The following is a 10754-nucleotide window of genomic DNA, read 5'->3' on the forward strand; positions in this document are numbered from 1 at the left end:
ACTTTTAAAATAAAGGTAAATAAAGTACTATTATAATGTAATAATACATTTTAATAAAGTACATTTATAATAAAGGTAAATAAAGTACTATTATAATGTAATAATACATTTTAATAAAGTACTTTTATAATAAAGGTAAATAAAGTTCTGTTATACTGTAGTAATAATAAAGGTAAATAAAGTACTTTTATAATAAATGTAAATAAAGTACTGTATACTGTAATAGCAAAGGTAAATAAAGTATTATTATACTTTAAAAATAAAGGTAAATAAAGTAAAGTTACTGTTCTCAGAAGGGACAAGTCCCCACACCATTGAGAGGACAGGGACTTAGGTGGTGTTTAGGAAGCAGACCTCTGCAGTATGAGTTAGTATTAGTTGGTAAAGTATTGTTATATTGCAATAATAAAGGTAAATAAAGTACCGTTACACTGTAATAATAAAGTTTAATAAAGTACTTTTATTATAAAGGTAAAGAAAGTACTGTTATACTGTAATGATAAAGTTCAATAAAGTACTTTTATAATAAAGGTAAATAAAGTACTGTTACACTGTAATAACAAAGGTAAATGAAGTACTGTTATACTTTAAAAATAAAGGTAAATAAAGTACTGTTGCATCGTAATAACTACGGTATATAAAAGTACTGCTTTAATGAAATTTAAAAATGAACTGTTACAAAAAAATTAAATGAAACACTCTCATAATAAAGTTAAATAAAGCACTCTTATATTTTAGTTTAAAAAATGCTCTAATAATAATAATAATAATAATAAAGTTGAATACATTATTGGTATAATAGTTAAAGTACGGTCATAATAAAGTTAAATAAAATACTGGTGAAATAAAGTTTGGTAAAAGTACTGCTATAATAAAGTTAAACTACTGTGATAAAAAAGTTGTACTATTGAAATAATAAATAAAGAAAGTAAATGAACTGTTGTTATAATGAAATGAATCAAAGCAGAACCACTGGTGCTTTTATTCTGAAGTACCTGGCTCGTCTTAGGGCAGAAGTGTTGATGTTTTGTTTTAAATGTGAAGCTTCTGTCATCGGTTAGCTGTTAGCAGTTAACAGAAAGTTAAACCGTCACAGCAGCACCGCAAAACTTGACCCACTGTGGGTGGGGGAAAAAAACAGCTCTTCAGTTCATACATAAATAATATTTACAAGTCGCTCTGGTGCTCCATGGTCGCAAAATGCTACTTAATGGCAGCGGTCTGGAACCCTGCATACAAAACACACACCTCGCCTCACACACTACTGCCCATGCCCGTGTTCTGCATGAGCGGGGGAGTGTGTGTGACGTATCCTGTTTGTATCAGTGGCTTAAAGAAAGAAATGATGTGAGAATTTATATTCAATGATTGCAATGTAGTCATTTTATACATCCCACGTGGAACAAGCCATGATACATGGAGCTTAATAGAATAATCGCCCACCCCTGGTATGAGTTGTAGAAATGTTACTGTTTGAATCAGCTCTGGCTGAAACCGACAGGATTTATGGGGCGTTAATACACATTAGGCCTGTCTGATCTTATCATGGGCCTTTTATTGTGGCTGTGCTGCGTCTCAGTTTCTGTTCTGACAAGACAAGTTTCCATCTTTGACGTTTCCTCTTGTGTATGTTGCTGCTGGCATGCTAGGTCTGTGCATATTCATGTGTGAATGCAATAACGAATGTCTCCACTGCTGTCTGACTGCAAAAAAAAACAACACAAACAGCCAGGCTGTCTGCCTCTGATGTCCTCTCATAAAAGCATCTTCTAATCATTTTATTGCATCAACTCAATTTGATTTCACCGTAAATGTGAGTGTGGGTGCTCACGTACAAGTGGGCGTGGTGTGTGGGTGTAGCGGGGGGCTGAATATCTGTTAGACCTTTTTATAATGCAGAATTTGAGTGCACTTTCGTTTTTAGTATCACAAATATGAGCAAACCATTCACGTACTCAGGCCATGTCAACGTCAGGTTTACAGAGTTGTTCCTCGCAGTTCAAGGCCAGATAAGAAATATTCTGTATTCATGACCTCTCAGTGTTTTATTTATTTTTTTGTCTCCTCAAAGAGAAGTCCAGTAACAGTTTATTTCATCAGTGAAATCCAACTGCTCTTCGTTCCGCAGGTGACGGGGGCGTAGCATCCTCTATCCCCTCCCAAGGCAGCCTTGCAAGCAGCGGCAGCCTAGACCTCTTCGACCCCCTGCCCACCTCCACATCTGTCACCACAAATCCAACTAGAAAGACCCCGGAGTCCTTCCTGGGTCCTAATGCTGCCCTGGTCAATCTGGACTCTCTGGTGACCAAACCAGCCCAGCCTGCACCAGTCATCAACCCGTTCTTAGCTTCAACAGGTGGTGAGTGATGATGAGTAAATATGAGGAAGTTGATTTCAAAACTTGCATTGTTCTTACACTTAATTGCTTTCTACTCAGGTATGTTTGTTTAGTAGAATAGTTTTTATATAAACGTACAGACGGGCTATTTTGAAGCAGGTAAACACACAGGTTAATTCAAACTGATTAGATAACAAGAGTGTGGCAGTCAGAAGCGTAGTCGCTAAGCCAAGAGACATGGACATACACGTGCAGGCCTGAACGCACAGGAAGACACACCCATCTACACAGTTTAATGCTGAGTCACTGACACTGCCCTGTCGGTGTGAGCGGTAAACTCTGAGGCGAGAAAGGTGAATCATACAATTCATAAAATGACTGTGTTCCCATGGTCATGAAATTCCTGGAAAAGTTATGATATTAGATTTCAGATTCATTTACAGGCCAGGAAATGGTTGAGAAATAATAGAATGTTTTTGGAAAAAAATATGGGTAAAATATTATGGAAAAGTTTTGAAAATTCAATTTTAAAAATATGTGGGAACCCCGAATGAGAGTATAATAGTGTAGTGTAGTTCTCTTTGTTCCCATTTCTGGCGCTCTGTGAGCACAGTGACATCTGCGTCCTTCCTTTGTTCAGGTGCCGCTGCTCCAGCTCCAGCAAACCCCTTCCAAGTGAGCCAGCCAGCCCCTCCGACCCTCAATCAGATGAGGGTCAGCCCCATGCCCCCCGGCTTCGGCATGGCCGAGCCCATGGCCCTCTCCTCCCTGCCTGCTCAGCCCATCACCATGGTCCCCCTGGCAGGCATGGCCCCCATGGCGCGCACGATGCCCGGAATGGGAGTCGGCACTATCGGAGGCGTGGGGATGTCCATGCCCCAGCCCCTGATGAGCATGCCACCCCAGGCCGGGACGCAGCCCACCGGAACCACCAACCCCTTCCTTTTGTGAGGGGGCGACTGGGGGACGACTTGCCCCTGAGTACCCTCTCCTCTCCCTCTGTCTCCCTCGTCCACTTTGGCTCCTTTAGAAGCTTCAAAATGAACAAGGAGATCCCATGTATCCCTTTATAACCAACTTCTGGCCAGGTCGTAGTCCCAGCCTGGCCTCCCCCCCCCACCTTAACACACTCCTGTACTCCTTCTTCCTCCGTCTCTTTGTCTCAGTGCTACAAGCTGCCTAGTCCTGTGTGTTCCATACTGATCTGACGATGATGTTGATGACCACAACACGTTTGCATCTGTCTACAGACTTACAGAGTAGCAGTGGTGTTTACAGTTTTTCCACAGAGGCAGGACAGGATCTCCCCTCTGTCCTCCTCTCCTTCACTCGCCTCCTCTCCCTTACTTCCTCCCTTAGGACTGCTCTTTTCTTCTTCTGTGGTGGAGTGACAGGAGAGTCTGACCATACTAACGCCAGGATCTTATCTCTTCACTAGAGCTAATCTTTTATAAGCCCTGTCAGTCGGTGTGCGAGTGAGTGTGTGTGCGCGTGTGTGAGTGAGTGAGCGCACATCTCAGTACTTTTACACTGTGTATATTCCAGTGGGTTTTACTTACACACACTGGAGTACGGATGAGAGATGGTCAGATGTGTTTATACTCTTGTGTGTGTTACTAAGCAGGGATTTTGCACAATTTTTTGTCTTTTTATTTTTTCTTTCTGCGACTGTTGGGCTCACCGTTACACCTTAGCTAAGGGAGGGAGGCTCGCCGCTCAAAACGGCTCCGACAACACACACACACTGCCTCGGCTCTCGGTACCACTCAGTCAACAACTCTCGTCTGGTCACTTCCCGTCAACTTGGACCTTTTTTTTTTTTTTTTTTTTAAATCCCGACCCTCCACGTGAACTTTGACCTCCAGGGGTCGCGGGATTAACAACACTTATCAAAGGGGGTGAACCCCTTGTTTTAGGGGTTGGAACGTAATTTTCGTCTGTATGTGTGTGCTCACGCAGGTGTACTGTTAATGCTCGTATACTAACAGCCACATGTTGATGTATTTGTCACTAAGCCCCCCCCCCCGTGCGTGTTTTGAGAAAAGACATGAACTGTGATGGCATCAGTATTTTGCTATCTGAACATATGGATGCAGTGAGGCATCATGGGACAGTTTTGTTTATTTTTTAGTTTGTTTTTAGGGTCAAAGGGAAGAGGGCGTGTGTGTGTGTGTGTGAGTGTGTGTGAGTGTGTGTGTGTGTGTGCAGTTTGCATGAGCGATACGTTTAGCTTCCAAGTGAACAATAATACACAGTAAAGTGGAAACTGGCTCAGAAATGGCTGAAGTTTCTGAAGTGCAAGTCAGAGCAGGGGTATAACGTAGACTGCAGCCTTATGTGTGTGTGTGTGTGTGTGTGTGTGTGTGCATGTGCTGTCTGCAACCATATATCAAGAAGTGTTACTATGGTGACAGGGCTGCAAAGAAAGCTCTGGGTTTAAAGAGCACGTCAGCCACTCAGCATCGTGAAGAGAGTTTACCTCTGAGTGGATTTACTGCGGCTAATCTATCCCACAAGAACATTAGCAGGTGGACACACACACACACACACACACACACACACACACACACACACACTCACACAGGGTTGTTCCAGGATCAGTCTATTGATAGCACAGCGAATCCCGCAGCAAACAACAGTGAGACATGTCATGTAAACAAACAGTTGTTAATTTTGTTGGTTACATTTTTTTTTTTTCGTTGTTTTTATTTACTCGTTAGATGTAAATCCATAGCCAAGCCTTTCAGAGTTTTGGAGCTGTGTACTAGCTAAGCCATGTATCATCTTCACTCTCTCTTTTTGTCTATTTTCTGTCATTGTAGTTTGGTTTTTTTTCACCCTATGGGTAGGCTATGTAATTCTCTTCTCTTAGAAGCACAACTGTTACCAAAGTCATAGCGACTGTGATTTCTGAGGACGTCGTACTTTGAGTAGTTTGAACAGTAGGGTCACACTTCACTGACAGTTTTTTGTTTTGTTTTATGGATCCGTTGTTATCATTTTTTATATTTCAGAGCTATTTTACCGTCTGTTCAGGAGTTTGTGTAAGAAAGTGTTACTGTTGGCTGAATATCGGCACATTTACTGACAGCAAGCTGAGCGGCTCCGTCTCTTCTATCGGTTGAGAAAAGTGGGTTAATGAAACGCAGCTGATGAACTGCGCCCGGTGTTTAGACCCGTCTTCTTCTTTAGGTCACTGTACTCCCGTCTCCAGTTCTGTTGATATCACTGCCAATGTTATTACTGTGGAAAAGGTGTTTGTTTGTTTTTCTTTTAGTGTGCGTTGGCGCCCTCTCCTGGTCTGCTGTGGTATCATAGCAACACCACAGACCCCTTGGTATCTCCACTAAACGCAGACCTTTCATTTTTCTCAGGCAAAAGGAGGGGCAGCTCCAACTGTGTGTATGATTTTGATGATGCTGAGGGTGGGGATGATGACTTTTATGCTCGGGGTCTTGGATGAATGGATGTGACACTTCCTTGCAGACCAGCAAACATTTTTAATCTCCACTAAATATATGCAAAAATTGGAGTATGGAAAAGTTAAAAAAAAAAGATTTAATGCTTGATGTGTTTTGCAAAGTTAGATTTGCTAATAAAGTTTTGTTTATGAAAATGCTACTATGATATTCTAGCTAAGACGTGTCACTTTCTCACCGGCCTTCATTTCACTGCGGCCTGACCTTTAACTTCACTCCAGCGATTGTTGAAAAGGTTGTTATGGATGCATTGAAAAACAGAAAAAAAGGAACTTTACTGTCTTGAACAAATTCAGCACTCCTGAACAGTCAGATGTCACTGCAGTTGAACACTTTTTCTTGATCCCTGGCAGCAGTTTCACAGTCGTGGCTATGGTGCAGTGAAAATGTGGCCTGTGTGTAGCGAGCTCCTCTGCGTGTTACTATGTATTCACTATGCTTTTATCAAGAGGACTAACTGACCTTATGGACTGTCTGTCTTTATATGCATAAACAGCCTCCTTTAATCTTTTCCATGTCTGTCTATTTACCCTTCTCATAGTACTGGGAGCAGGCTGCTTTTTTTTTTTTTTTTTTTTTTATTGGATACGTGCTCAACCTGTTGGCATTATAACTGTATAATATAATTTATCATTTGTACTATTGTAACATACTGTTCCTCTGTATACCTTATTATTCTGTGTAATGGGTTTTTGTAGGAAAAGTCACCGTGGTATTTTAACGGCATCTAAACGAACGCAGCAGGCCGCACCCTGTTGGATGAGGACAACTGTAGCTGCATTGGTTCAAAATAAAATGTGTATCACTTCAGCTCTGTAACTCAAGTGTGTGTCCTTGGTTTTCTTTTAACCAACCAATGTCCAAACAGGATATTTTCTCATGAGACTTTGGGTAGAGTGTATTTCAATTTGCATCCGAACAACCACAGTGATGTATGTTTTTATCTACATATGCTCAGAACATTAAAAGGCGAACAATTCAGAGGTAAAGTCTGTTTATTTACAAAAGTAAAAAATATAGTAAAACTGAAAAATTCAAGACAATATAAGAAACTGCTTAAATTTGAATAAATCTAATAAAATCTCATTTCATTTTTACACATTTTTACTAAAAAAACACGAGATACACGAGTGTTTGAGTGTGTTCTGACAGATCAGAGCGACCCCCTGCATTCATGCCACTTAAAGTGATAGTGGCATAACAGTTTTGGGAATTTCACACTAACTGGAAGTAAACAAGTCCTTTTATATGTAACATTAGTGTTGTGCTTTCATTTTGGCTTATGTTAGTACATGTTTTATGGTTGTTCCTCTGTCGACCAGCCAGATGTGGAAGACGGTGTGTTCGCAGGTCCTGATGGTCCTGTGTCGTAGCCCAGTTTCTTCATGTCTTTAGTCATAATGTGAAAGGAAACAGTGACGAAGCCTTGGGAACGAACCCGCGTCACTGCAACACAAATAAAACATGACATGTTAATGTATAAATTAACAATTTAAAGAGATACTTGAAAATGTTAAAATCAGAATTAAATGGGGATGAATTATTCAGGAGTTCATTTTAGTGAATTGTTAAAACATTTTCTACCTCTGTAGGGACAATATACACATGATCAGTGTCTAAAACTTGGATTATACTCATCTACATCTCTTTAGTAGAGAGCAGTGTTGCACGGTATACCGGTACTAAAATAGTACCGTGGTACTAGAGTATTCCAAACGGTACTATACTGCATTTGGAAAATACTGGTACTTTTTAAACTGATTCAATTCATTCATTTATTTATTTAATTCATTTATGCACACAAATGCCTTCCTTGTTCCTATTGGAGCACAGATTGCGCAAGTGGTGTGTATGACAACACCTGTATCAACATTCGCAGCTGGCACACGTGAAAAAAGGCAAGAGAAAGTCTGCCTCGCAAAGGGAGACAACATGAGACAACACCAACTTGGTGACACATTTGAGCAACCAAACCATGACGTCCGTACCGAGGTACTGACCGAACCATGATTTTTTTTTTGGTACCGTTACACCCCTACTATTTATTGTTCTAAAGGTTTGTATCCAAAAAGACTTTTCCTTAGGAAAAGTACCGAAGAGTATCGAAATTCATATTGGTATTGGTACCGAAACAAAGATTTTGGTATCGTGACAACACTAGTAGAGAGCAGGGTGTCTTGCTTTCAGACCACCATTCTTCGTTCTGTTACACTGGTTGACATCAGCTTAAAATCAACCTACCTAATGATGAATGTCTGGTTCAATGAGTTGTCTGTTTTTCCATTGTTTTTTTTGTTATATCAAATGTTTCTGTGAAAAGGTGAAAGTCACTACGCAACTAACATGTCACTGTTAATAATGTTTAAAAAATATAGAAATACCAGCACAGATACATGTACAAAACAAACCTTCTCTGCCTTCACCCTGGGCCACTACTTTAGGGTCTGTGTACTCTGGCCGCCGTCCCAACAGCCAGCTAAACAAGAGAGGGAAAAACATGTTAAAAACAGCTACCAATATACCATATATATACTGTATACACACAATGATTAGACCAATACATTATTAACATTCTTTTTCTGATGAGTTTTTCAAAGCAATTTTCGAACTTTCTTTTTCATAAAGATAAATCTTGCCTTGATGTTAAAAACAGATTAAATCAATCATGGAATATTATGGGCTTGCTACTCTAAATCGCTCCCATGTGAGGTAATCTCTGGCAAACAGGAAGTGATGCATTAATATAGTGTTAGCTTAATGAGCAGTTTCTAACATCAGTGCCTTGATCATTTGAAATATGTAGATGTAATATAAAGTACAACTCGGAAGAAGGCATGAGCAAGAAATCCCCACCTACGTACATCAGCTTGTAACTTTCCCAAATCAAGTGGAAAAACAAAACATGCTCCCAATGTTGCTATCTACACTGCAGATCCGAAAGATCCAGTCGAGCACCTCTGCATCTCTAATAGCCCCCTGTGTTTGTGGGAGTTGAAAGGAACTGTGAGTGTCTTTCCGTACACTGATAACAGCAGCTGGCAAACAGTGCATACTGATGTGCAGCGTTCTCACCACAGAGTCCCCAGTAAGACTCACATGCACACACAGAGGAGCAGTAAACATTTGCTATCGCTCAGATATCGGCTGCTTCCCCCAGCAGGCACAACTCATCAGCCGCAGCACCACAGCTGCTGAGACAGAGAAGTGAACACGCACAACTGTTCATCGCACCTCGTGAATTTCTGAAGTCTCCACGTGGGCTCGGGAACAAACATGGGGATGGTTCGTGTATGTCTGAGGAATACAAATAAATCACAGATGCTTCTCAAACAGACAGTAACATTTAAAAACACATCAGTCAAAATCAAACCCAATGTCACTACAGTATGTTTAAACTTAAAGACATTTCTAAAAACGAAGAGGAAGTATATGGAGGTAATACTTACTGTCCAGGTGTGAAGGGGATGTGTGTTGCTCCATAGCCCCTGACCACATCATTGCCAAACACATCTGGACCGTACACACTCACCACAAGCTGAGGCCCTGGGAAATTATAATTAAGTCTTCAGTTTGTGCTAGTTATATATTCAGGCTTTCAGTGTAGTTTCTATTTTTATCAATAAATCAATGAAGACAACAGCTACCAAACCACTTTGTGTGATATGTTTGTGTGTGTATCACTCACATCCAGAGGGATTTGTGCTCTTAAACGTTGTCTCCAGTGGGAAGTTCCATATTAATTTGTGTGAGGACTGACTGCCTTTACATGTTATCTGAGTGATGCCTTCCTCCAAACCCTAGAGAGAAACCATCAACAGACACAAAGACTTGCTAGTAAGATCATAACCAGACATGCCTTTAACTGTTCTATACTTTATTTTATAGATGGTATGCATGTGAAAAACAGTTATAAATCATCTGGACATTATGACATAAGCCTTAATCTTTTTCAATACTTTGGGAATGATCAATAGTTTCTTGAATTCAATGCCAATGTGCAATTCTGTAGTAAAAAGCACTTCTTTTATTCGAGACTATTCTGCTTGTTGCTTTGCAGAGGAGCTGAAACATGCAAACATGCAATGCTTGGGTTACTAACCAGTAGTAGACGATTAACGTTATGTCTAATGTAAATAAGAACATTAAAATACTATTATAACACTGATCATAATGGTTCCTAATATGAAGTAGCCATTTAACGTCACTCACCGCGGTGGGAGCCCAGTCGTGGCCGTAGACAAAACAATACTTGCAATACAAGTTGTCATACTCTGGAAACTGAAATACACCATAACAGCACAGTTATACTTTGGAATAATGACACACAAACTCAGAATTGAGACAAACTGACGCCACGGTTAACCGTTGCTAATGCTGGTTGAAATTAGCTGCTAGGCTAAGCTAACCCCCCGAAGCACCACTCACGTTTGCTCCCTCAATTTGTCCGTTCACCGTGAGAAGAAACACCGACGGGTTGACTGCCGCCATCAGGTTTTCAGTTCGTAACCTGAAAAATTAAAGGCGTATTTGCTTTATGAGTAATTCAATCCAGTTTAGAGGAATTTTGCTGCTACTCAATGATCCATTCCCTATCCGTTGCTACGGCGACGCTTCCTCCTACCTACGGTAACGGACGTGGTTCAAACTGAACGGAAGCGCCGAAGCGGTTCAGAAACAATCCACAAGATGGCGGCAGTGTAGCAAACAGCTTATGCGACAAGTTTTTCTTGTAGGTTTTCCTCAAGAAAACCCCTTTCTGGCAGGAATTTATCAATTTCAACCATAAACCACGGGTTTTTATATTAACCTTGACCAAGATATTATTTTCTGGTAGGAAAGTCATCGCGGAAAATTCATACAACTGCGTAGCAAACACGGTCAAGTGTTACCTGAAGCAAAGGATGCATCCACCTGCGCCGGAAACTAACTTCTACAAC

At 40.6% G+C, this 10754-nt stretch overlaps 2 protein-coding genes across 4 annotated transcripts in view; one reads left to right on the forward strand and one right to left on the reverse strand.

Annotated features, from left to right (window-relative positions):
- epn2 (epsin 2) overlaps window positions 1–6641 on the forward strand; it is a 26690-nt gene extending 20049 nt beyond the window's left edge. For all 3 annotated transcript variants that reach the window (XM_050068577.1, XM_050068579.1, XM_050068580.1), the window contains 2 exons: window positions 2129–2359; window positions 2979–6641. In XM_050068577.1, coding sequence (XP_049924534.1) covers window positions 2129–2359; window positions 2979–3289 — 542 coding nt within the window. In that variant the 3' untranslated portion in view covers window positions 3290–6641. The remainder of the gene's footprint in view (window positions 1–2128; window positions 2360–2978) is intronic.
- b9d1 (B9 protein domain 1) lies at window positions 6376–10446 on the reverse strand. Its single transcript, XM_050068596.1, has 7 exons — window positions 10243–10446; window positions 10027–10095; window positions 9503–9614; window positions 9264–9360; window positions 9049–9111; window positions 8226–8293; window positions 6376–7263 (listed from the first exon to the last, which is right to left on the reverse strand). The coding sequence occupies exons 1-7, from the start codon at window positions 10303–10305 to the stop codon at window positions 7115–7117; spliced, it is 621 nt and encodes a 206-aa protein (XP_049924553.1). The 5' UTR covers window positions 10306–10446; the 3' UTR covers window positions 6376–7114.
- Between the last annotated feature and the right edge of the window lie 308 nt (window positions 10447–10754).

The sequence above is a fragment of the Epinephelus moara genome, chromosome 18 (genome assembly GCF_006386435.1).
Source record: "Epinephelus moara isolate mb chromosome 18, YSFRI_EMoa_1.0, whole genome shotgun sequence".
Classification (NCBI taxonomy): Eukaryota; Metazoa; Chordata; class Actinopteri; order Perciformes; family Serranidae; genus Epinephelus; species Epinephelus moara.

Bases quoted from the DNA above. Each gene is read 5' to 3' on its own strand.
- b9d1 (XM_050068596.1), bottom strand. From the start codon at position 10,305: ATGGCGGCAGTCAACCCGTCGGTGTTTCTTCTCACGGTGAACGGACAA. The intron at 10,096-10,242 runs GTGAGTGGTGCT...GGTGTATTTCAG, and splicing joins GACAAATTGAGGGAGCAAAC to TTTCCAGAGTATGACAACTT. The intron at 8,294-9,048 runs GTGCGATGAACA...TCTCTTGTTTAG, and splicing joins AGACTTCAGAAATTCACGAG to CTGGCTGTTGGGACGGCGGC.